Source organism: Tarenaya hassleriana, unplaced genomic scaffold (assembly GCF_000463585.1).
Source record: "Tarenaya hassleriana unplaced genomic scaffold, ASM46358v1 Cleome10, whole genome shotgun sequence".
NCBI classification, from domain to species: domain Eukaryota; kingdom Viridiplantae; phylum Streptophyta; class Magnoliopsida; order Brassicales; family Cleomaceae; genus Tarenaya; species Tarenaya hassleriana.
Window position 1 is genome coordinate 1935057 of NW_010960188.1, and position 25033 is coordinate 1960089.

A 25033-nucleotide genomic window follows, 5' to 3' on the forward strand; every position below is an offset into this window, starting at 1 on the left:
CCCCCCCCCCCCTCTGTTTCGAAGCTTCTGCTGGTCTCTCTCTGTTATTCTCTTGCTCGGTCGTTTGGTTACTCAGATCAGCGGGAACAGAGGTAAAGCTCGACCCCTTTTTGGATTTATTCGCTTTGACTATATTTAGGGTTTGCTCGTATGTTAGCTTGCTATTTGTTACATTTTGATATGTTCCTTGTTTGTGTACATTTTGTTTCGGACTGATCTATGATGGAAATTTCGATATTTTGTCTCCCAATCTGTTATTTTTCTGCTTTTCTTATCAAAATTAAGGGTTTGCCGGTGAAGGGTTCTGATCTTTTATTCAGCTTAGGGTTTCTGTGTGCTTAAACATCAAATGTTTCTATTTCTCCGACGTTGATAATTGAAAACGTAGCGTTAATGGGATCCTTCAATTTTGTTTTTTTCTTTTAACGACATCGACCCATTTTTTAATAAGTTTATGGAACTGATCGAATATTAGATTATGGATTTCCTCGATTTTGGTTAACAATAAGGGTTTCTTTTAAGCATTAGTTAGGATATTCAGAGGTTGATGATGAAGTAGGATATTCGAAGATACATTTTAAGCTATCTTCATGAATGGAGTACCGAATCTTTGCTAATATATGCTTGCCATTTTGCTCACTACAATTTGAGGAGCGTAGATGGCGAAGCAGGAAGCTAGTCCTGCCCCGAGTGCTGAGGTCGTTGGTCATGCTTTTGTGGAGCAATACTATCATATTCTTCATCAATCTCCGGGATTAGTCCATCGGTTTTATCAGGATTCAAGTTTTCTAACTCGACCTGATGCTTCGGGTTCTATGTCGATCGTGACAACTATGCAAGTGAGCTTTTGCTCAAAGCAATTCTCTCAATGTGCTTTTTTAGCAGATTGCAAATTGGTTCTGATTATTCCTTTGGATCTACTTTTGGAGCAGGCAATCAATGAAAAGATTCTATCTTTGAACTATGAAGAATACAAAGTGGAGATTGAAACAGCTGATGCTCAAGAGTCATATGATAAAGGTGCTATTGTGTTGGTGACAGGATGCTTAACGGGAAAGGATAGCGTGAGAAAGAAGTTCACTCAAATGTTTTTCCTGGCTCCACAAGACAAAGGATACTTTGTCTTAAATGATGTTTTCAGATTCTTCGAGGAGAAAGATCCGGCACAGGCCCATTCTATCACCACCAATGGAGTCAGTGAGAATACTGAGGCTGTCGAACCAGGTTTGTGAAGGGTTCTGGAATTCTGCATTGTTCGTATATTTATGGGGTTAGATAGTTAGATTCCTACATTTTTTGTCAGAACATGTTACCGAAAGTCACGAGTCAGAGCCAGTTGCCTCCATAGAGGAAGAAGATCTTGATAATGTGGCAGAGGTGTATGACCCATCTGATAGAGATGAAGGATCAGTCGTCGAAGATGAGATTGTTGAACCCCTGATTGAACCGAGGCAGACTGAGATTCTTTCCAGTGGTGAAGCAGCTCCTGTATCTCAGGAGGATGCTCCTAAGCAATCGTATGCTTCAATCGTGAGTTTATCCTTTATGTCTCACGTTGCCACCTTCCTGGACTCGGTTTGTCTTTCTTGATATCTCTTTTTCACTATGAAACCTTACAAGCTTGAGTTTTTTGCAGCTCAAACTGATGAAAAGTGGTCCGACCACATCCCATGTTGTTGCTGCCAATAAGCCAAAAGCAGCTCCTGTCAGCGACAACCAGAAGCAAACTGCTCCTCCCGCCAAACCTGTAGCATCATCGGAGGCTTTTCCCAGTAACGAGAATACTCCTGATAGTAGACATGTTAATGGAGAAGGTCAGTTTTCTTTTGTATCAGCAAGAGATTGTTTTGCTGTTGCAATACGAGCTTGCCAAGTTGTTGAATTAACGACCTTTACTCATTATAGACGATGGGCATTCGATCTATGTCCGGAATTTGCCTTTTTATGCCACACCTACACAACTTGAAGAGGCGTTCAAGAAGTTTGGACCTATTAAGCATGAAGGGATTCAAGTCAGAAGCAATAAGGTTCGATTGAAATATTTCCATCTCATCTCTAATTCCAAAAAGCCCTCAAGTCATTAGATTCTTACCCATCTTGTATTCCTTTCCAGCAAGGCTTCTGTTTTGGTTTCGTTGAATTCGAAACATCTAGCGGCAAGCAGGCTGCACTCGAGGTACCATTCCCTCAAATCTTCTTAGCCCTCCCTCCCTTTTTATACACCTTCTTGAACTCATTTTGGGCTTATGGTTTGATGTGAGAGGTTGCCATTTTCGTGTTGTATAATCCGTAGGCATCACCGATTACAATTGGAGACTGTCAAGCAGTTATAGAGGAGAAGAATACGAACACTAGAGGTAAGTTGGAATATTCAGAACATCCACCTACAGTTTCCACGAAGCGAGGCATATATTTCACGGTTGAACATGTCTGATCCCTCGTTGATCTTTTCTTACAGTCAGCAGCAGCAGCACGGGAAGGGGGAGATATTCTTCAGGAAGAGGAAGCTTCCGGGCCGACAGTTTCAAAGGTGGCCGCGGAAGAGGAGGGTATGGCAGAGGTGAATTCAGAAGCCAAGGCGAGTTTTCAGGCCGACCCAAGGGTTCAAACCAGAGGAATGGAGTAGAGGGTTACCAAAGGGTTCATCAAAACGGAGGTGGAAGAGGAGGAGGGCGAGGTGGTGGTGGTGGTTCATCTTGACGGCTCTGAGATGTGATTGTAACGTTTTTGGATTAGAGAGGACCAAGAAGACACTGAAGATTTACAACCCAACATTTTTTTTGTTCTGCATCTTCTGTGGCTTGAGTTCATCTGTTAAGGCTTGATTTTTTGTTTCTCGGTCTAGGTTTTTCAATATTTTTATTTTGCCCTTCTTCATCGATGTTGAGTACTCTATAAAGATTCAATTTTTACGAGGAATCCATGATAAAGTTGTGTTATTTACTTCTTTTGTTCAATCTTTCAAACCTGTCCCTTCTTGTTGTCAGTGTTCAGTGTCTTCTCCAACTTAAGCCGAGATTCTTGTACCGGTTTTACCAGAGATAAACCACAGAGAGGTTTTTGCATCCAGATGAAACCAGATGCATCAACATGATTGCTGAAGTAAAAACCGACTATACCAATCCATATACATACACGAAATATGGTGAATAACTTCTCGATTAACTGCAAACAGGAAGAAAACCGAGCCGAAACCGGTTGAGCTAACCAGATTTCTGCAGATTAGAGACAAAACTAGAAGCAGCAAAAGCAGCAGAGCCACCAAGAACAGAGGCAAGGGCGACCACAACCTGAACAACAACTTCCCAGGTGTAGTCCTCAGGGACAATGTAGACACATACCGGACCGAGAAGCAGCAACAGAAGGCTCAGACCGAAGAGGGTTCCGGGCGTTTCGGGGTTAGTGGCTGCGGACAAAATACCGAGCTCCTCTGCCTTGGATAGCAAGCCAAGACGCTCAATGGTCGACAGAGAGAAACCGGATTTCTCGGCCAAGGACAAAAGTCCGGCCCTTTCGGCTTTGCTGAGGAGTTTGAGCTGCTCGACTCTCGTTAGCAGCTTCACCGGCGGTGATGCGGTGGTTGATGAGTTGCTTCGCCGTGGACCTGGCTCTCCCAGAGGAAAAACCACCGAGTTCTGCGGGAAAACATGGATCAGACGGGAATATATTGTCGGAAAAGATGTGTAATATGTATGTATACCTTTTTGGAGCTTACAGTTCTTGCCGTGGACGGAGAAGGCTTCTGGGTCGCCATGGAACGAATCGAGAAAGACGAACAGATCGACTTCGCAGCCATTGCTGACCCCTCCTCTCTCTCTCTCTCTCTGGGCGCTTGAAGCTTTGTTCAGGAGCGAGCACAATAAGGACAGGATAAAGAAACAGAACTGGTGGGATTGTGTTGTCCACTTGTCAGTTTCTCATTGGGTTGCTCCCTCCACCTTTGGGTGAAATTGTTCGGCGTTGAACCGATGATATCTCTCCCTGTATTTACTTATTTGTTTTAACTAATGACCCATGTTCTTTCTAGGAGACTAGGAGTATTTGATAAGGCTAGAAATTTTACTGTAATAAAATCATATATATTCTAATGGACAAAACTGCAGCCGTGTATGTACACAACGATCGTCAGTCTCTCTCTCTAACAAGTAGGAAACGAATTCGAACAAACATGGAATGGAAAATAAATTACGACAAAAAGATTCTGACGGGTATTAGATCTGTGTCTTCTCATCAGAGAGACAGGGAGATGTGAAGAAACAGAGCTTCTTCTATCTCTTAGACTTCTTGAACGTTTTCTTGCCTTTGGTTCCAATGAATTTTCTATCACTCTCTTCCTCATCATCTCCTCCCCTTCTCTTCTTCCCTCCTGTTCCTTTCATTTTCTACACATTAAGAGTACATTGCCAAACCATGCATAAGTCCTATAACTAGAGAGAGGACCTTCCATATCACTGTGGAGGGCTTATGGGAGATGCAAAAGTGAATTACCATTGCTGACAGTCTTTTGGCTTCAACAACTCTCTCCAACAACGATAACACTTCCTCTTCTGCAGCTGGATACTCGGGTAACTTCTTGCCTGAAAATATGGCATGGCCGCCATTCATTTCAACTCAATCAAGGGTGTAACAAAGGCATTGTGCTTCCAACCATATTTGGACTTACCAATGAGTTTCTCTATTTGCAAGTACCACTCCAACTCGTATTGGTTCACGAGTGATATCGCTACCCCTGAACGTCCAGCTCGTGCAGTTCTACCAACTCTGTGTATGTAATCCTATAATCCCGATATGACAAATTTTGAAAATGAGTCAGAAGGTCCACATTTTCAAAATCAGTAGAAAATGGTGAACCAAGAATTGAACTAACCTTTGAATTTGTGGGGATATCGTAATTAATAACCACATCGACTGACGGGATATCGAGCCCTCTACTCGCCACATCAGTACAGACAAGGACTTTGCATTCCCCAGCTTTGAACTTATTCAAGGCTCCAAGTCTCTTCGACTGGAAATATCTCACAGGCAAAAAAAGCACAAAACTTTAGATAGATAATCAGGCCAATCGCAAGGAGGAGGAATCAAACTTGATTTAGCAATTACCTGAGTCATTTGTCCACTGATTGGAATGGCGCTAAAACCAAGGCTCCGGAGCATTGAAGCCAAGAAGCCAGTACTCTCACATGTCCGAGTGAAAACCATTGACGTGGATCCAGACATTTCACTCAGAATGTACACAAGATAACAGTCCTATTACCAGAAAGAAAGCTCATTAGCTTGGGGAAAACAAAGTAACATTTGGGTTATCATATTACCATGAAAGTGGCAGCCCTGTGATGAAAACTAGGTTACCTTGTATTTAGCAGCGATAAACCGATACTGCTGCTTTAGAGATTCAACAGTAGAGTACTTGGAGTCGGCTTCAATCTGGAAGGACAGAAAGAAATACAAAACGGTCATACCACACGAGCGACAGTTGCAGTTATGAGGAACAGAATAAACTGTGTAGCATTTCTCAAACCTTCACAGGATTCTTTAGACATGCTCTTTGAAGCTTCTTAACCTGGACAATAACACAACAAATTCATATCGCTATAATTTATCTGTAGTAAATGAGCACTAACGAAGAAGGCTTGGAGATGTATCTGTGTAGGTGCCAACCTTTTTGGTCATCGTAGCAGAAAAAAGAAACGTTTTCCGCTCACGAGGGATCTCATCCAAAATCATGTCCAGAGATTTCTCAAAATCCTCATTTAGCAGCCTGTCTGCTTCATCTAGAACCTGTTGACAATTGTGAATTGATTATCTAGATGATAGTAAAGGAAACAAAACAGACCATAGTGATACATCTTCAACAAAAAAGGTTAAAAGTCTGCTGAACGAAACAACATACATATAGTATCATCAATGATGCAAATCAGATTTTATTATCCTCATCCATGGAGGACAAATTACCAGATATTTTAATGTCCTCAAAGAGAAGCCTTTTGTATCAGTCATATGATCCCAAAGACGACCAGGTGTAGCAACCTATAAAACAACATGAAGAAAAAGCTTACAGACTGATGAAAATTTAGTAATATATCTCACGATAAAAAAGGGAGATCCAACCAGATGATCCTATCCTTGGGAGAGAATGTAATTGAATACAAACTCACAATAACATGAGGCCGTTTGCCAAGCACAATAGCTTGTTGCATCTTGTCCATACCTCCAACAAGCTGAAAATCAGGAAAATTTCTGTTTAAATCATAAATCGATTCACAGCTTGAGGATTTCCACTATGGTAAACAAGCTTTACTCAGATGCTTACCACAGCACATCTAAGACTTATATCAGATCCAAGGGCTTCAAACTGCTCAGCAATCTGAATAGCAAGCTCTCTGGAAAGCATAAAGTTAACAGCATATAAAGAAAAAAACTGAGCTACCTAGAGATGAAAAGAGATCATAAACTCCAGATGATAAACATAGTTTCAGAAACTATACCGAGTTGGAGATAGAACACAAGCGAAAAATGCTGGATCGGGTCTACGCCCTTTCTTAGGCTCAGCATTGTTGACATACTCAAGGAGTGCTTGCAATATGGGCAGTGCAAAAGCTCCTGTCTTGCCAGAACCTGTTTGTGCAAGTCCAATCACATCTTTCCCTGAAGAGCAAATCAACACTTTTAGCATCTCAGAAGACAAAAAAAATCCATGCTTTGCGTCTTACAAGACAGACAGACATGCAAAAGCGGACATCACAAGCCAATTATCCAAGGAAGGGTATTTTACTACATTGAAATTACAATTTAATCGGTGAAAGCATAGTTCTTTGTTGATCTTTCGATCAAGCCCAACCGCACAATTCAATCGTACGACAACATTAAGGAGAAAAAATTCAGGGTTACATTAAGAAAAAATATTAAGGAGAAAATTTTGCATCAGACAACCATGTCGTTCATCTGATTCAAAAAACGCATTAGGGTCGAGCAAACTCTACCTTGGAGAGCATGAGGAATAGTTTCCGATTGAATCGGCGTCGCGTTCTTCCATCCCAACCTATCGCAGGCTTTCAACAGCTCCTCTCTCAAACCCAAATCTTCAAACGAACTTGGGCGCGCCTCGGCTAGAGGCGTGTTCCCGTCTCCGACACACAAGTCGTCATTGGTGTCTGAAGCTTCCGGCTTCGGATTCTCCATAGGATTCATCTCTGCGGCGGCTCCGATGTCGGAATTCACCCGTTGGTCGGAGAGAGAAGCAGACATCACTGTCGCGAGAGAGATGCCGAAGGTTACTGACTAGGTTAAGGTTTTTCGGCCGCTCTACTTGGAGAGGAGAGTCCTATTTAATAAGGAAATTATACAATCTATTTGTTTCCAACGAATCCAGTTCAATTGGGGATAAGAGTTTTAATATGTCCATAACTTTAGGGACTTGAATGAAATTAATGGGAAATTAAGGGTAGTCTGGTAATTTTGTAAACCCCCAAACCCCATGAAACTATGAAATTGACGCTAACAAGCGACCACTTCCCGAATCGGACGAAAAACCCTAGAACTTCTGTCACCGAAACCAGACGATCGAAGGTCCGATTACGACCAATAATGGCGGTAACAGTCGTCTCGATCGAGAATCTGAAAGCTTTCTGGCACTCTCAGGTCCACGACGAAGAGAAATGGGCCCTCAACATGGTATTTCTCTGCTCTTCTCCTTTTACGTCGTGTCGCTGCTTTCCTTTGGATCCGAATTCGCTTGTAGAGGCTGATTTTTACGTTCTCGAGAAGCGATCCTCGGTTATTTCCGTTGTTTCTATCTAATTTTTGGGTCTTATCATCATTTCTGATCTGGGTTTCTTCTGAATATTACAAAGGTTTCGATTTGTAGAAAATTTGCTCTGTTTCGTATGTTTTGAATCTATGTTAAATATCATAATTCAGGCTGTGATTTGTTCAGAACGCGAATGAAGTGTTTCGAATTTGTATCTCACTTAGGCAATTGCTGAACATCTCAAAGCTCGTTCACTGTTAAACGGTTCTCTTCTGTATTTTTTCCATGTAAAGATGGCATCGATGACAAGAATTTGTCAAAACTCAAATCAGAGTTTTCTGGTGGGCGTAGTATAATTTGGTTAAATGAGTGGGATACTGTTTTACCTAACTATGCATAATTTTTGTTGTGGCTAATGGTTGAATCCCCCCCCCCCTTTTGGCATAATAATGGAGGATTTCAGGTTTTTGTTTCATGCTTTTTGTCTTCTGCATTCTTGCTTAAGTGGCTATATGAGAAATCTAGTGTCATATATCTCCCATAAGTAAATTGGTTTTCGCTTCTTTGATCGTTCATGAGTCAGTTCATGACTGTTCTTGCTTTAGTAGCCATGCTGTTAGGAGATGGGGTTCATCTTAAAGCATGGGTCTTGTGTTGAATGACATTCTTTTGCTTATGATTTTGTCTATTCAGTAGTTTTTTTACCGCTCTCACAAAGGGTTTCCTTTTCACTTTCTGCAGAAACTTCTCCGGGCTACTGGACTGTTTGCAGGATCCATCTTTCTGATGCGTAGCTATGGTGATCTCATGGCGGTCTGAGTGATATAAGGAAAGATTCCTTCTTAGGCTACTTTTCTCAGTATTTGCATTACTGTAATGGGCATTTTGTTACAACTGATATGAAATGAAAGTTGGCACCATAAAGATGCGATCCATGTGATCACATTTCTGCAGTGTCTCCTTTCATGAAGTTTTGTGTCTGCATTTATAACGTTCTTCACTAAATAAGTCCAAAATCGGAGTTTTTGTTTGAGTAGAGCATCATCTGCATTCCGATGATTTGGTTTTTGTGTTTCAATTGTTAACTTCTGATTTTCTGCTGAAGAGATCGGTTTTATAGACACATGAACAAATAATTGGATGGCAAGTCAAAATTTAAATATATAAACCCTAATTTCTAAAGTAAACAATGTACCGGCCGCAGAAAAGCTTATACATAAAGCCAAAGTTTGAGACTTTGGCCAATTTCACAACCTGGGTTAAGCCAAAAAAAAAAGCAATGTCCTATTTCCTAATATAAAACACGAATTCACCACCTTGCTCGCAGAAAGAAACAGGAGGAACTAGAACTGCTGAGAAGTCTTGTTCTTGGAGATGTCTTCAAGCAGGAGTCTTGTTTCAGCAGCAAAATCAACTGGAGCTACACTTTTTACGGTTATCCTCTGCCTCTTCTCGCTGTTATACTCGTGTTGGGAGACACTGACACGGAAGACATGAGATGCCCAGGTAGCCTCTTTCAGTTTTGTCTGAAACTCATTAACTTCCCCTTCCTAGAATTTAAAAAAAAAAAAGAGAGAGAGAGAGAGACAAAAACTTTAGCCATTTCAGAACCCAGAAACCTGTTTTTGTTTAACCAGTTCTGTTACCTCAGATTTTAGTTTGTTGAGCTCCTCGGCTGGGCGACCAATAATCCTCTCTGCTTCTTCATTGAACGTAGACAACCAAGCTTCACCCGTTGAATCAGAAGCTTTCACGACCATTATGTATCTGATTATACACAGACCATAAAGATGAGTTTACAGAGACACAATGGATCCGTTACTTAATGATAGGATTTGTGAATATGGTGGATTCATCTCACCTTAAGTTACATTCCTCGTCAGTTTTCTGACAACCTTCACACCAGTAACCAGAGCCAAACGCCTCTGTTACTTTCTTGTTACAGGTTTTGCAAGCACGATACCACATTGTCTGTTCAGGCTTGATGAAGCTTATGTAAGCTCTAATGCTGAAAAATACAGGCTGTGACAGGAACCCAGGTTCATAATTAGTGCACATCAAAGCAAAAGGTAATATTTTTTTTTCCCGAGTTCCAAAGATTTTAATGTTTTAGTACCTTCTCCTCTCCTAGAGATGGGTTGCTGATGACGTGAGAAAGAGGAACTCGGTCAGAGTACATAGATCTTGATCCATTTTTGGCAGAAGGGCTCATACCAGAGCCAATGGCGGACATGGATACTTCCTTTCCTTCAGAATCATACCTTCAAACAAGAGAAAGTAGCGGATTAGCAACTCGAACAAACCCAAATCTCCTCTTTTAGAAGATCAAATAAAAAAAGACATACCAAGATTTCAACTTCTTAGCTTCTGGTAGATCAGGATTGACCACCACATTGCTTCTTCTGATTGTGGACAATGAAACGCCTACAAAAATGGCTTCCCATCAGCAACAAGTTCAAAGAATTTTTATTTCAGTCATTTGCCGGTTCTCAGACGTCCAGAATTACCTTGGAAATCTCCTACTTTGAGGGACTTGATCGCAACTACTGGTGATTTGTCAGCCATGTCCAGAAGTTCTTGTCCTAAGCCAGTGGCCAGGTCATTCCAGAGGGAAACAACAACTGTTTTCTTTGATTCATCAGCCACAGTTATATCCCTCTTGGGAATCATCTCATTGTCATTCCTCCTCCTAATACTCATTGTTGGAGAAACACTTTGAACAACACCAATGACATCTGTAAAAAAACACATTCGAAAGGCCCTTATCATTATGTATCAATCTTTAAATTACCTGAAACAGAGAAGTTTTGTGAAAAAGTAGATAGTATTACCAACAAGCTCCTTCTGATTTATGTATGCACCCAACTCATCAATGGGCACAAAATTGAATTTTGTCTCAGGTATAAACGTTTCTTCATTACTAGCTTCCTCAACGTCAGCATTCTCATTCAGAGTCATCTCATAATCGTTCGGAACTGTCTTGAACTGCTTATTAGCAAGTTTAAGCACGCCCCTTGAAATGTAATAGACCTTTCCCAACTGAAATCTGTCATAAAACTTCCTTGCTGCTTCATTGAACATGGTAGCCTGAATTTGGGTTCCCTAAATTTCCCAGAAAAGAATAAATCACCACATATAGTTGAAATCACAATCGGAAATTATAACGTTCTTGGAAGGGAAGTAGTCTTACTTCTTCATCGGTTAGTTCAACATTAAAGACGCATCCCTCTCCTCTGGCGTTTCTGTAAGTTCTCATGACTCCTTTGTTTGTGACTCGGACTTTAATGGTCCAGTTTCCTTGGTAAGGGTTCAACGAAACAAGCGGATGAACCCTCCTTGTCATGGCCATTCTTGCAGCCGGTGCCCCACTGAGTAATATTCACGAGATAATACAATATTAAATAGACATTCATTACAGAATTAACAAAATTCTAGTGAGATGTCCAAATCACTGACTGAGCAAAAAATATTCTTACTTTCCACGTTGTTCATTGATAATCTGAGAGGCTGATTTAGCAACAAATTTTTGCTTTGGCTTCAACAAATTCATCCCATTTGATGCATCAGCCTCTTGCTTTGGCTTTAAGGTTACACTGGTGTCCTCAGTCTTGATGTTGGCCTTAATCTCTGATTCGAGGGCTGAAGCAACTGCCTCGCATTTTGTCACAAGCAAATATCTGCTTGACAAAAATCCAAGAACGATAAAAGGGAAAAAAGACAAGAAAACATAAGTTAGTACCCTAGCTCAAATATCCAGCAATAGAGTTCTTTGTTCATGGAAAGGGCAAAAGAGTTGCTTACTTCTCCGATTTGCTTGGGATATCATTGACGGTATAATCAAGCAGACGAATTAGACCCAGGTTCTGGATCTTGCCTGAGATTATATCAGAAGTCAAAGTCCCTGGGAAAATTGCCTTAACCCTCATCTTCCCATCATTGGCACTAAAACTGTGATGCAAAGATGGGTTTATCAGAACATTACATATCTGACTAAAGAGAAATCCAGCAGGTGACAATAAGGACGAATTCGAGAATCGTAGATATACAACCACAAACTTAAGACTCAAACAGACAAGAAGAAACCGGCAAAAATCTAACGCATCACGTCCCTTAAGTATCAAATCAATCGAGAGAGTCAAATCGTGAGCTGGAAAAGGAAAATCATACTTCCAAAGCTCCTTCCAAACAATCAGGTGCAACCATTACCAATACCATGAAACACACAATCAATCTCTTGAACTAGCAAGTCAACCAGGAGAACCACAAATCCAAAGCCAGAAGGAGCAAACCAAAACCACATGCGATCTCGTAACAAATCAAGCGCGACCCAGATCATAAAACACCAAGACAATCACGCGATACACAAATCTAGGAAGAATAACGAAAAAAAGAAACTTACGTGTATCGATTTCCTGTAGGCTTGAGATCCACGACCTGCACGACAATCTCAGGCCGATCCGATGACGAATCGAGAGAAGTTTAGTTATTTATTCAGTATATTTTATAAAGTAGAGATAGTTATTATATAAGAGTTTTTCAAAACTATATTAAGCAATTTTTATGTGATCATTTTAGATTTTTTTTATAATGATTGTGTAATGCCTTGAAAATATTATGGAACGTTGAAACTGATCTCACCGATCCATACGAGATCTTTCATCGTAATTTGTCCCCACACATACATCGTAAAAAATATTTCTTAGGAGATCACTCATCTTTATACTACTTCAAAACGAATACGTTTAACTTTGGAGTTCTCCCGTGCCAGGATAGACAAACCGATGAGGTAGATGTAGGTAGATATACTTTATTTGTACGAATTCCGATCCAAATCTCAGACTTCACACGCAGAATCTTCTATCGAAACGGATAGCACAAAGATGAGAATGGAGCTAATGAAGGCAAATGAAGGGTTTTGTAAACGTAGAATCCCGCGGGAGCTTTTAAATTCAACTAATTACTCCCGCCGATGATTTCATCTCTCTTATTTATTTATTTTTTTTCATTTTTTCCGTTTCTTTTTCAATATTTCAAAAAATTCCCGCTTCCTTGCTTCTTGGATTTAGTATTTTTGGCGCTTCAACGTCGAACCCTCTGGTTTATCTGGAAGATCTAGTATATAAAACAACATTCACTATTTATTTTTTATTCGGTAATTAAATTTAGGGTGTCAATTTCGGTACGAAATTAGGTTCGACCAAGCCCGAAAAATAGTGGGCTTCGAGCTTAAATATCTCAACCTTTCGAATTGGGTTTAGATTGGACTTTGGTGGATCCGAAAGTCCAGTTTTTTTATAAAAAAATAATTTTTTAAAAAAATAAATTTTAAAAAATAAATTTAGTGGGTCGACCCGATTTGGTCTGAATCCAAACCCAACATATAAAGATTGAGTTTCGGGTTTGATTATTTAAGCTTAAAAAAATCGGACCGATCCGAATCCGAGTCTAGGACTCTCGGACCGACTAGGGACTCGGATCGGATCGATCGGATTGACACCGCTAATTAAATTATCATCACTTCCCTACTCGATATTTAAAATACTTAACCATATATTTCTTTTCTTACTGTTATATTACTTGAATAGTATGAAAAATGTTTTAAAAAGTTGCATTCTAACTCTATCTTGTGTTTGAATTATATCGTTTTATAATATGGTTTCATGACATTTTCTATGCTAAAACTCAATATTGTAAGATGTCAACAAAAACGATACCATATAAGATTAATTTTCCATCTAAGGAAATGTCAGTAATACAGTCGTTATTTATTAATCCATCAAAAGGCCAGAGTCCATGAAAGGATATATAAAATAATTGTTGAAAAGCAAAGATTGGAAATAAATATGTCAAATATTTTTTCTAATTGTGAAAATAATTGAACTGCACGAAATAAAAACCTTTTTTTTTTGGCTTCCGTGATATTAATTTAAAATATTATTATATTTCGGAAAAAATGGTTAGATAATGATATTTAATATATTTTGACCAAGTGATCTGCATCGGAGAACATTGTTTCCTCTCCCTAATATTTTTTTTCATCACTCCTCTCTAATATTTATAATTTGTTTTATCTAATTAATCATATAAATATTGATTTGAACCAAAGTTATTTGGCTTTGAGACAAACATTATATTACATATAAAAAAGTTGTTAAAACGCATAATCAAGAAGTTATAAAACCGAGGTAAAAACACTTTAAAAACCACAATATATTGTATCACCGACCAAAATTGATAAATATATTGTCATCGATTTACTACTAAGGTAGTAATTTAGTAATTATAATCATTATTCGATTATAATCTGTTTTTGATATCTTCCTAAGTAAAAATTTAAATTTTAGCATTTTATGAGATAGCGAGACAATTCTTTGATTTATTTTCTTGTGGCAGACAAATACAATTTTGACTGGAATATTGTGCATGTCTCTATCATGCAACTCCAAAAAAATCGAAAAGTTCTATTATTTTCCATATCAATACCATAATTTTAAATATTTTATTTTGATATGCACGCTTTCAATAATTTATATTTTTGGACCTGTATTTTTAAAGTTATACAAATAATAGCATTTAAAACCATGGTTTTACAATGTAGGAATATACATAAAGCTATACTGCTTTTTTTTTTAATTTATTCTACAAATAATTATCTCCGTATTTAATTTGCAGTATATTATTTAATTAGATATATGGTTGATAATGGTCCAGATAATCTATTTGTGTTTGGTTATGCAGCAGTCAAATTTTTAAATTAGTTTTGGCAATACATTTATTTTATTGAAATCTGGGAAAAAAATTTATTTCAAATTGTTAATATGTTGAAAATATGGATTTCAATGACATAACATAAATGGTAATTCAAAATTTTATTTATTTCAATAAATCAAAGATATTAATTATCTATTCTGTTTTATTTTAAGTGTATTCTCGAGGGAAACATGAATGGAGGCAATGGAGCTGCACACTGTAATCACTTCATGCCAAGGGAAAAAAAAACAGGATTATTAGGTCAATTATAACAAAAAAGGGTCAGATTGCACGTAAAAACTTATGGGTAATATTTGGAAACAATTGAAATTAGTGGGGCTATTGTCGAAACTTATGTTCCTCGCCCCAAAATTTCCGTCATTGTCTGAAGTCAACGACCGATTGGATCTCCCCGTAGATTTGGGGGACCATAAATCTCGAAGAGTTTTTTTATTTTTTGTGAATTTCCGGGCATATCATCATCTGCGAAGTTTCAGATTGGACTTCCTCGTTCACCCTCTCAATTCTCCGACTTTCTTATATAGATTTTGCGTTCACCACTGACTTTTTCCCTTTCTTCTCCTCCTCCTCCTTCCTGTTCTTCTCGCCCTTGCGATCTCTCTCAAAGTCTCTCTGTCTGAATTTTTGGAATTTCGTTTTCTCTGTAATCTTTGATCATATCAAGGAGAAATCAGAAGATTTCTGATCTTTTTTTGGTGGGTTCTGGTCGTTCCTCGCAGACGACTTTGGATTAAGGTTGTTTCTCGGTAAGTAGCTCTGTCTTGGTCGCCAAGTGTATGTTGAAATGTCTCAACGAGAGCCAAGAACGGTGATCTTGGCTTTATTTTCGTGAATTCAACGTGTTTATCTAAGCACTTCGTTATTCTTTACAGAAGAAAGGAGGAAGAAATCTTACTGGGATTCTGGGAAAGCTGTTGACTTTTTTTTGGTTGATCGGTCATAATCCTGGCTTTTTTCTATGATCCGCATGGTTCTTTGAGGGCGAAAACATGCGTGGTTTGGACAGGGCTTCATCGATCATTCACTTTACCGTTCATGAAAAAGTATGATAAGCTCATCTTGTAGTGGGTTTTACCATGTTCATGTGGGGATTTCTGCTCCTGTCTGTTTATTTCATACCGGGCTCTGTTTAAAGACGGTACCTTGAATTGTTCTAAGTCTACTTCTCAGGTCAGGTTTACTTCCATTTCTATACCACAAATCCACGATACAAACCCTTCACATATTTCCTTTCCCTGCTCCGTATAAAGTTATTTTTTTTCCTTGAATTCAATTCCTCTCTCTGATCTCTCATGGGTTTATCAAACGATCTCCTTTCTCTTGCTCCTCTTCCCAGGATATTTTCTTGAACAGTATCGATGTGGTGAAGATAAATACAGGTTCTTTCTTAGTTTCCGTAACGAAGGAGGCAGCTAGATTTTGTTGTTAGGATTGTGGGAGGTTCAGATCTGTAAATTCCCTCGTCCAGCTCTTTTTTCCTTTGATTGAATATGGCAGAGTTTGAACCCGAGATTCCCATTTCAGAAGTTAAAAAGCAGGTGTTTGTGGCATGTCACCACGTTGTTAAGGCACTGAGGGCATCAGACAATAATCTTGATGCCAACTTGAGTAAGCTTCTTACTGATCTTGACTCCTACTTGTCGAACATGGCAATCGAGTCAAAAACTGAGGTCACAGGATTTATCGAGATTGAGGACCAGTTCAAGGAAGCTGAGAAGAAAATACAGAGTTGGGAATCAAACCAATCGATGATATGGGATGCTGGACCTATCGAAGCAGATCGATTCCTTCAAGCTGTATATGAAATTCAGACAATTCTCACAGGTCTCAAAGGTATACCTACCAAAGGTAATGGGAAGGAGAAGGATGTTTACAATCGAGCTACATTGGCTCTTGACATTGCCATGTCGAGGCTTGAAAAAGAGATCTGTGATGTTCTATACAAGCACAAAAGGCATGTACAACCTCGGTACATGGCTATTAGTTCCCGCAGGGTGGGAACTGTTAATGGAGATTCCTCTGACTCCCTTGAGGATGAAGCTGATAGTGAAGGTTTGGGTGAAAATGAAAGGACGTGGGAACAGGAAAACACTGATTTGGTTGATCCCACCATTGTTCCTCACATTAAGGCTATTGCTAATGCCATGTTTGCATGTGACTATGGCAGAGAATTCTGTGGGGCTTTCAGCAATGTTCGGAGATGGGTTCTGGAAGAGTACTTGACCATGCTGGAAATGGAAAGATTCAGCTGTGGGGATGTCCTCGGAATGAAATGGGAAGATTTGAACGATGCAATCGGGAAATGGACAAGGGTCTTAAGGACTATCATCTGGGTCTATCTCCCCGGTGAAAAGCAGCTATGCGAACAGATCTTGGGGGAATTTGAATCGGGGTTCTCCTCTTGCTTTATCGAGATCTCGAGAGATACAATCTTCTCACTCCTGAACTTCGGAGAAGCAGTGGCCATGGAGTCTCACACGCCTGAAAAGCTGGACCGCTTGCTCAGCATGTACGAGGTTTCAGCAGATATTCTCTTGGATGTTGATAATCTGTTCCCTGAAGAAACGGGATCATCTCTCAGAATAGCTTTCCATCAGCTCTCAAAGAATCTGGCTGATTGTACAAGGGAGGCATTCTTAAACTTCCGAGAAGCTGTCGCATCTAATGAATCTTCACGTGCCTTTTCTAGAGGTGGAATCCATCCCCTCACCAAGTATGTAATGAACTACTTCATGCTCCTCCCGGTTTATACCGATACTCTGAACTCACTGCTTAGGGACTTGGAAGTTGATGATTCGGTTGGCATCTTTGAGCCTGAGAAAACCGGAAAAGACATTCCTCCTTCAACGTTTTCTCCAATGGCTAGGCATCTCCGCTCGATTGCTTCAGTGTTGGAGGCCAGCCTCGTCAGAAAAGCACAGCTATACACGGATGAGTCACTCAGTTACATCTTCATGATTAACAATCTTCATTACATGGTCCAGAAGGTTAAGGAATCCGAACTGAGACAAATCTTTGGAGACGAGTGGATTAAGAGACGCATTGCTCGGTACCAACACTATGCCACAAACTATGAGAGAGCCACTTGGAGTCCTATACTGTCTTTGCTTCGAGACGATAACTCTAAGACTGTCCTGAGGGAAAGATGCAGGCTTTTCAGTGTCGGGTTCGAAGAGGTTTACAGAAACCAGACATGTTGGTCTGTTCCAGATCCTCAGCTTCGGGAAGATCTACGAATCTCGACTTCCGTTAAGGTAATTCAGTCTTACTGGGGCTTCCTGGGGAGAAATGCCGCTCGTATAGGCGAGAGGCATGTCAGATACACATCCGAAGACATCCAGAATATGCTCTTGGACCTTTTCGAAGGATCCCCGAGGTCATTGCGTAACTCTCGTAGGAGATGAGATTATGTCCGGAAAATTCTTTCAAAGATGATATGTCCGACCATCATCTGTCAGTTTTTTAACCTCTTTTTCTTGTCATGTTTGTGATTGCAATACCTGTAAATAAGGCTTTGTAGATTTCTCTCATTGCCTCCAGCTCGAACTTCAGCAGGCAAAATATGTCAATGTACTCATATTTCTTCATTAATCATTTTTGTAGCTTTGTTTGTGAATCTACTTGTTCCTGTGCTAAATCGAGGAATTTTGCAGTAATTCATCGAGAAAACAGAGCAATTCAAATTATTCAATGAAAAGATTGACACTTTACTGGACATGAATATCGAATATCATACATCTGCACTTGGGAATTTTGCACGTGGAAGACTTTTCTAAATATATCTCTAGATTCACAGTGGAGATTAATTTCAACGGACAGGATTAACTGACAACAAAATCAACGGACAAGATCGTCAAAACCTCAACGCACAAACCCTGCCACCCAGATACAGGTTTTAGTTTGAGGAGCGAGAATTCAGGAAGGAAGAGCAGCAGAGACTGCTGAAGTATGCTGCTCTTGACGATCATTTCTTCCTCGTAAACTCTAGAATCGGGCTAAATTTCTGATTTTTTTTTTTGTTTTTGTTTTCGTGCTTTGTCTTCTCTTGTTGATCTCTGGTGTCATTATTCCGTTTGCCCTCTTGGGATTTTGATTGATCTGGGTTCAAAGGGCGGTCATTTCTTTTGTTGTTGCTTTTCTTTTCTTGTCTCTGCTGTTCTTTCCATGGCTTAAATGCTTCGGCTTTAGTTTTGCTGTGATATTTGCTTTCCATGGCGTAAATTTTTTATGTATTGTTCTTGAGAAGAGCAAGGCTGTGTTGCTGGGCTTTTTTCTGGTTTTCAGGCTTTTGAAGAGAAAACCAAGCGAATATAAACTACGCGTTGTATGCAAATTCCCTTGTGTTTCGATGAATGTGTGATAAAGTTTTGATTTTTTTTGCTTTGAGTGTTGTAACCTTCTTCTATTGCTTTGTGGGTCGCTTGGGTTTTTAATCAGCAATGGCTTTCTTCAGCAAATTCGGGAACATACTGAAGCAGACAGCGAGCAAGCAGCTCAATGGCCAGAGCTCTTTATCAAGCCCTTCGATCTTCCAGACAATAAGGTGCATGTCATCTTCACAGCTCTTTATTGGAGGTGAGCCTAGTTGACCAAGCTGGACTTTCCAGAGATCTTTTTTGTCACTCCGTTTCACTAACTTGCGAATCTGTTGCAGGTATTTCGTATGACACAGATGAACAAGCCTTGAGAGAAGCTTTCTCTAGACACGGTGAAGTCGTTGAAGGTACCTCTTTTTGCCTTTTTCAGACAGCTTCCTAGTATTCTGGAAAGTAGGATAGGAGCTTCAATGCTTAAGTTGTCATTTTAAGTTACTTGGTGGCTTGGTACTGAACCAACTGATATGATCTCCTCCAGCTAGAGTTATTGTGGATCGTGAAACGGGTAGGTCAAGGGGCTTTGGCTTTGTCACATACACTTCTTCTGAGGCGGCCTCCAGCGCTGTCCAGGCTCTGGACGGGAAGGTACTATCTGATTTACCGGTCATTGTTCTCGTTCTTTTGTTGTGTTGACATGCGGATTCTGCACAAATGCAGTTGACATACTCGCACTGATCTGCAGGATCTGGACGGTAGGTATATTAGAGTGAAGTACGCGACCAGAAAATCAGGTGGCTCCCATAGTTCTGGGTTTGGCAGAAACTATGGCGGCTATGGAGGCAGCAGTGGTGGTTACAGATATGGAGGTGACTTCCATGGCAACTAGCTCGGAAACAACAACCAGTTTGATGTCGGCAGAAACAGGGATGGATTTGCACAAGAACATGACAACAATGATGACAACAATGTTGCCAAAAGAGCACGAGGATTCATCACATGAATCTTCTGATGGGTTCAGCTTATGTTTTTGTTTTAACCCCTCAAATCTTCCTTGTAATCTTCTTCCTCCATACTTATATCGAGATTCAATAACCATTTTCCTGTCCAATATGCTTAACCATTGCCTAATACACTTCTAAACTATAATTGTCAATTAGTGTCCCCTGCATGAACAAAGAGCAGACAGAGCCAAAGAGAAACCATAATCTACCCTTCCACATGTACAATATGTCCATCAATACAAAATACCAAATAACATTTAAACATCAAATCACTTGGAAACCTGACTGAAGGCTTCAAAAAGGATCAGAGAGGTTTCAAGGTGGCATTCTCTATGTAAGCCTTGGCTTCTTCTTCAGAGAGCCGTCCTCCTTCTACAAGGCCTCTTATCAGAGTGTTGGCATAGGCTTTCGCTGGAGGACGGAGAGGGAACTCTCCGGTTTTGAACTTCTCAACATGAGAAAGTGGACATCTGTTGTGGATCAAGATCGGGAAAAACCCAGAAGATGAAAACGATCAAAATGTCAAGAATCCAGAACTAGAATTTGAAGCACAAGATACAGAGAGGATCTTTCATGTTTTCTCCACATTATCGTGTCCTAATCAGGGGGTTTAACTTTTACTTGGTGTGATAACTGGAACAGAAAAAAGCAAAGGAGCAAACAAGAAAGAGTTGCATACGTCATTGTTAGTATAGGGATTCCACGTTCTTTTCCCAAGCAAACAACATTGCCGTACCATCCATTCTGCAAAACATCGATGTGTATACACGTGAGCATGTACGCCTGCATATATGTAAGAATGTGCAGAATGATGGGATGCATAGGCAGGCACTGTTTGACCATGAATGTCTGCAAGTATGCATACATATATGTATCCATTCATCTAAGCATGCGATCATAAACATTTGTATGAAAATAAAAACCTTTCTATGCATGTAACCAAGACGTTTGTACAGAATGATGGAACCTAAAATGGGAAGTGGGGAAAAACATGGGAGCAAACCAGAAATGCTTCTGATGATGACAAGGATCCTTTGTTCTCAATCAAGTCCAAAGCTGTCAGATCAAACAGCGGAGAATCAGCATCTACATTCAAATGGTTTTCCTGAAACAGAACATCGTTGAACTGCTCGAGCCTGTTGAAGATGAAACACAACATAAAAATCAGAAAACTAGAAAAAGTGAAGGTCCAGTTGATCAAACTACATTATCATTCTCAAGAATCAAAATGCTACAGAGAAAACTTACGTGATTCTGTACAAGCACATATGTGACTTCTCCTCAGGATTACTCTCGGGGTGGACAAAGGCAACTCCACCTTCTCCCCAAGTAACTGTAGATTCGTGACCGAAGAACAACCGATGTGGAAAAGTTTCCCACAAGATCTCTTTTGGGAGATTTTTATCCATTGAACCAACACATGCCCTTTTCATTCCTTCTGCCTGAACATAAAGGCAAGATTAAGTCGAGCTGCATGCCATTTTAATAGAAGCTTGAACTTAGAGAAAATTCTGGGGATTTTGGTTTTCGGATGTGAAAGTGGCGGCTTACTTGTCCCCCTAGAATATAACAAAGAAATCTCGGCTTCCACATGTTGGATCCAAACGTGGCATACCAAATGTCAACCTTTGCGAGATTGGTTCTCCAAAAGGTAGAAGCAGAATCAACTTGATCTGAGAGAATAGCATAAGCTCATCAAAATCATATAGTATACCACATGGCACATGGCAAGATCTTGCTTTAAAGTAGCTACCATGGTAGTCGCCAATGTTAAGTTTTTTTATTTTCTCCAAAATTTCCCGACCAAGAGCATCGATAGACTCTGGCATATCATGGGCCTCATCATCTTCGGTTTCAGACTCAGAACTTGAGATAAGCATATTCTGGAATGAACACACAGAAATACTTTTAAGATAGAAAGGGATCAAACAGGAGCAATAGCAAACGAAGCAAACTAGTAGGGAGCAAACTATGAAAAATGAATTTGGGAAATCAATCTGACAAGGAATGCTCCTCCATGGAAAGTGAAAAAGGAAATGTAGATAAGAGAAAGATATCAAACCGGGTTGGGAGCTTTCTGATCAATCAACGTAGATGGCAATTCATCTGCAAGAGATGGCCAGAAAGAGCACAACCTCTTGCGTACCTAAAACACAACAGTGGACAACCTTGGAGCTTTATGATATTCATGTGAGAGATGGAAAGAGAAATCCATTGCAATATAGGCTGATAAAGGAAGGTTTATTTCAGTCTCTGATAAGGGATTAATTAAGCCGTACTGCTTGTATGATACACCAAGTAGACTCGAATGGATACGCTTCAGAAGAACCCTGAATCGGTTTATCTTCCAGCAAAACTTGCAAACATGCAAGTGAACAATTTGCAATTGAATTAAGATTGTATCCTCCCTCTAACGCCAAAACAATCTTTCCTCGTGCAAACTCCATCAACTGAGAGAAAAACAATTCAAGAAACATAATAGGTTATCATCACAACAGTAGAGGGAGCATTGGAGCATGAATAGAAAAACAGAACAGAAGAAAGAGGTCATTCATTTCGAACAAGACCTTTTTCAGCATAACTGAGTATCCATATGGTGTAACACGACAGCCTCCAAGCGGATCACGAACAGCTGTTAACACATAACATGAAGCAGTCACAAAACATCCTTATGCAAAACAAGTGCTAAGAAAATAATTTCCATTGAATTCTACAATACACTCTATGCTCATCATCAATTATTGGTTGGGTGGGAAACTCTATGCATGTGTTTACTATACATATGTGATAGATAACAGGATAAAGCTTCATGGGCAATTGGGCATACATAGTAAGCATTTGTTTAACCCACATACCTGCATCGAAACCAGCTGACACCAAAATAATATCGGGATTGAATTCCTTTGCCACAGGAACCAAGATATGGTCCCAAACAGCAAGATAATCTGCATCTCCACATCTTCCATTCTCCCATGGGACATTTATGTTGAATCCTTCACCTGGACCTTCCCCAACCATGCTATAAAATCCATCATCACCTGACGGATAGAAGCTTCCAGACTCATGCCTGGCCAAAAGTACATGTCAAGAAAATATTCAAGCATATAAGTCAGATACATACAAGCTGAAAAGAAGTTTGGAAACATAAAAATGCTGAGGGCACATGTGATGGAAACTGGCTTATCACATCCATAACAAGGGCATAAAACAGTAACTCTTGCATAAAAAAGAAGAGTGTAAAAGTTAAACAGAGATCATGATACACACACACACATATATATCAGTATACCGATAACAAGGTATATAAAGAAGACAGAATGCACAGACAATAATATCTTTACCTATGAACTGAGAAAAACAGAACATGGGGATCTTTCCAGAACATTTTCTGGGTACCATTGCCATGGTGGACATCCCAGTCAACAATCAAAATTTTCTTCACACCCAGATCAGGCTACATGAAAAAAATGACCATATCATAAGCAAAATAACTTGGCAAGAATAGAGAAGTGAAGTGATCAAACATCTAGGAATATACAAATCAAGTGGATCAGAATGTAAATAATAAGGGAAGAGATGTTCATTAATGGGAAAGACCTTACTCTCTCATTTAACAGAAAACTGGCAGCAACTGCCACATTGTTGAATAGACAGAATCCCATAGCTTCATCTGCCTCAGCATGGTGCCCCGGAGGCCTGACAATAGCAAAGGCAGAATCCAACTCTCCCTTGGCAACTTTCTCCGCCACCTATTAAGCACAAGAAACAACATCACCTATATCATGAACCAAAGAATTCAAAAGATTCTATTCTGGCCCAATACATGTAAACAATTTTTCCTTTTTTAATTTAGATAAGTGCAAAAAAATCAGTATATCCGATCAAGTTAGCATGTAATCTAGACTACAGGAAATGCACATGTCCATCCAGCACAACATTATGGAATGCTCTTTCTGCCCCAAATAACAAGGAGAAAATTGATCAACCCGAAAATTATCAATACACATATAAATTCTGACGGATGAAAGGAAGAAAATATTTATTTTTCGGTCAAGTGTCACCTTCACAACAGATCCAGCAGCAAGGTATGCGGCCTCTGATGAACATCTATTCAAATAAATTGAATTGAACTGTGAAGCAATCTTTTTCCTCTGGGAATTATATTCTTTTGAGCCAATACACTTGACCAAATTAACATGGTTCTTTGTGTGAACCAATTGAAGATGCTTATCTTCAGCTTTGCTACCGCTAAAAACTACACACCTGAAAAGGAAAGCCGGAGATTCTCGTGTTCAGAATGCTATTTTGGTGCGACCAAAGATGACATAAGACTGGATAGACTGAAAAGAGAAAGGCAAATACTAAGTTCTGTCCCAACTAATGAGACAACCGCATTGAATCCTATGTTTGAAGAATATTTGAAGTTCAAAAGAATGATTGACAAGTTCTGAGAGAGAGGATCAGCAAATGTTCTCCTATAGAAACTCGAAGAAGAGAATTATATTATACCAGGAATAATTCCACAGCCCAATACCATTAATATCCAAAACACAGTCGATTGTTGAACGGATTCAAGTAAAAGGTCATTTCTTTCAGTAAAAATCAATTTGAAACCAAGCTACGACTGCAAAAGGAACATGTGCCGAATTGAAATTTGCACCACACCACAAAATTTCTGACAAAAAAAGCAGAAATTTGAGACCCATTTACCAACAAAGAGAATAGGAAGCACCCAACTTGACTAAATTCAATAGACTCCAGAATAAAGTCGCGCTCGAATCTCTCCATTTCCTAGGGCTTTTCGCCGAACAAACAGCAGAGCCGGACGACACAATTCAACTAAAGGGAAAGCAGAGAGAGGAAGATAAAACCTCTGAGTGACGCCGGCGTGCTCAAGCTTGTACCAGATAGCCCTAATGCGATCGGGACACTCCGGGTGATCATCGCCGTCCGGAGTTTCGTGTTTACACATTCTCTCATCGTAAACAAGACCCACCTTCCGCTGACTTTTCCGGTCGAATTCGCCGGAATTATGGCCGGACATCTCCATCTCCGGCGGCCGGCGGGTGATTTTGTCTCGACGTTCAGACAGAACAGAAGCAGATATGAGGGTTATGTATGGCAGGTCAGGAACACAAACCAATTGGATCTCAAGTTTCAAACTTTTTTTTTTCAAAATGGTTCCTTTTTTCCCTTTA

General features: G+C 39.8%; 8 protein-coding genes across 18 annotated transcripts; 4 read left to right on the forward strand and 4 right to left on the reverse strand.

Moving 5' to 3' along the window:
- The first annotated feature begins 12 nt into the window (after window positions 1-12).
- Window positions 13-2943, forward strand: LOC104801144 (ras GTPase-activating protein-binding protein 2). 2 transcript variants are annotated; one of them, XM_010524272.1, is made up of 9 exons: window positions 13-92; window positions 660-839; window positions 933-1224; window positions 1304-1530; window positions 1637-1814; window positions 1906-2027; window positions 2114-2176; window positions 2294-2357; window positions 2459-2943. In XM_010524272.1, the coding sequence occupies exons 2-9, from the start codon at window positions 660-662 to the stop codon at window positions 2698-2700; spliced, it is 1368 nt and encodes a 455-aa protein (XP_010522574.1). In that variant the 5' UTR covers window positions 13-92; the 3' UTR covers window positions 2701-2943. The 2 variants fall into 2 exon arrangements, with proteins under 2 accessions (XP_010522574.1, XP_019056654.1); XM_019201109.1 differs by having other exon boundaries at window positions 77-92; window positions 652-839.
- Window positions 2944-3055: 112 nt separating this feature from the next.
- On the reverse strand, window positions 3056-3849 carry LOC104801155. Of its 2 annotated transcripts, none has more exons than XM_010524292.1 (2): window positions 3716-3849; window positions 3056-3635 (listed from the first exon to the last, which is right to left on the reverse strand). In XM_010524292.1, the coding sequence occupies exons 1-2, from the start codon at window positions 3794-3796 to the stop codon at window positions 3204-3206; spliced, it is 513 nt and encodes a 170-aa protein (XP_010522594.1). In that variant the 5' UTR covers window positions 3797-3849; the 3' UTR covers window positions 3056-3203. The 2 variants fall into 2 exon arrangements, with proteins under 2 accessions (XP_010522594.1, XP_010522586.1); XM_010524284.1 differs by having other exon boundaries at window positions 3701-3848.
- Window positions 3850-4057: 208 nt separating this feature from the next.
- On the reverse strand, window positions 4058-7326 carry LOC104801169 (DEAD-box ATP-dependent RNA helicase 10). Its single transcript, XM_010524304.2, has 13 exons — window positions 6981-7326; window positions 6486-6645; window positions 6311-6380; window positions 6156-6218; window positions 5953-6027; window positions 5659-5778; window positions 5519-5560; window positions 5350-5424; window positions 5101-5247; window positions 4868-5005; window positions 4664-4775; window positions 4489-4577; window positions 4058-4382 (listed from the first exon to the last, which is right to left on the reverse strand). Exons 1-13 carry the CDS (start codon window positions 7243-7245, stop codon window positions 4269-4271), a joined length of 1470 nt encoding a protein of 489 aa, XP_010522606.1. The 5' UTR covers window positions 7246-7326; the 3' UTR covers window positions 4058-4268.
- A 167-nt stretch (window positions 7327-7493) lies between these two features.
- Window positions 7494-9148, forward strand: LOC109116171 (mitochondrial import receptor subunit TOM5 homolog). Of its 2 annotated transcripts, XM_019201113.1 has the most exons (3): window positions 7494-7671; window positions 8489-8576; window positions 9064-9148. In XM_019201113.1, exons 1-2 carry the CDS (start codon window positions 7585-7587, stop codon window positions 8564-8566), a joined length of 165 nt encoding a protein of 54 aa, XP_019056658.1. In that variant the 5' UTR covers window positions 7494-7584; the 3' UTR covers window positions 8567-8576; window positions 9064-9148. The 2 variants fall into 2 exon arrangements, with proteins under 2 accessions (XP_019056658.1, XP_019056657.1); XM_019201112.1 differs by lacking the exon at window positions 9064-9148 and having other exon boundaries at window positions 8489-8780.
- Window positions 8894-12221, reverse strand: LOC104804633 (replication protein A 70 kDa DNA-binding subunit B). The gene is made up of 11 exons (XM_010528971.2): window positions 12147-12221; window positions 11549-11695; window positions 11224-11424; window positions 10938-11115; window positions 10579-10849; window positions 10255-10482; window positions 10093-10171; window positions 9864-10008; window positions 9609-9769; window positions 9394-9514; window positions 8894-9297 (listed from the first exon to the last, which is right to left on the reverse strand). The coding sequence occupies exons 2-11, from the start codon at window positions 11671-11673 to the stop codon at window positions 9091-9093; spliced, it is 1716 nt and encodes a 571-aa protein (XP_010527273.2). The 5' UTR covers window positions 11674-11695; window positions 12147-12221; the 3' UTR covers window positions 8894-9090.
- A 2722-nt stretch (window positions 12222-14943) lies between these two features.
- LOC104801177 (exocyst complex component EXO70A1) lies at window positions 14944-18134 on the forward strand. 3 transcript variants are annotated; one of them, XM_010524336.2, is made up of 3 exons: window positions 14944-15264; window positions 15391-15688; window positions 15855-18134. In XM_010524336.2, the coding sequence occupies exon 3, from the start codon at window positions 16009-16011 to the stop codon at window positions 17920-17922; it is 1914 nt and encodes a 637-aa protein (XP_010522638.1). In that variant the 5' UTR covers window positions 14944-15264; window positions 15391-15688; window positions 15855-16008; the 3' UTR covers window positions 17923-18134. The 3 variants fall into 3 exon arrangements, with proteins under 3 accessions (XP_010522638.1, XP_010522619.1, XP_010522630.1); XM_010524317.2 differs by having other exon boundaries at window positions 15391-18134; XM_010524328.2 differs by having other exon boundaries at window positions 15394-18134.
- A 156-nt stretch (window positions 18135-18290) lies between these two features.
- Window positions 18291-19987, forward strand: LOC104801196 (glycine-rich RNA-binding protein 3, mitochondrial-like). Of its 6 annotated transcripts, none has more exons than XM_010524363.2 (5): window positions 18291-18495; window positions 18972-19093; window positions 19173-19241; window positions 19373-19479; window positions 19577-19987. In XM_010524363.2, the coding sequence occupies exons 1-5, from the start codon at window positions 18467-18469 to the stop codon at window positions 19718-19720; spliced, it is 471 nt and encodes a 156-aa protein (XP_010522665.1). In that variant the 5' UTR covers window positions 18291-18466; the 3' UTR covers window positions 19721-19987. The 6 variants fall into 6 exon arrangements, with proteins under 6 accessions (XP_010522665.1, XP_010522689.1, XP_010522674.1 ...); XM_010524387.2 differs by having other exon boundaries at window positions 18296-18464; window positions 18956-19093; XM_010524372.2 differs by having other exon boundaries at window positions 18297-18495; window positions 18956-19093.
- On the reverse strand, window positions 19919-24993 carry LOC104801191 (histone deacetylase 5-like). The gene is made up of 14 exons (XM_010524349.1): window positions 24707-24993; window positions 23897-24098; window positions 23438-23584; window positions 23177-23289; window positions 22691-22902; window positions 22403-22467; window positions 22115-22285; window positions 21898-21981; window positions 21589-21718; window positions 21387-21508; window positions 21084-21277; window positions 20839-20971; window positions 20515-20579; window positions 19919-20305 (listed from the first exon to the last, which is right to left on the reverse strand). The coding sequence occupies exons 1-14, from the start codon at window positions 24883-24885 to the stop codon at window positions 20140-20142; spliced, it is 1983 nt and encodes a 660-aa protein (XP_010522651.1). The 5' UTR covers window positions 24886-24993; the 3' UTR covers window positions 19919-20139.
- Between the last annotated feature and the right edge of the window lie 40 nt (window positions 24994-25033).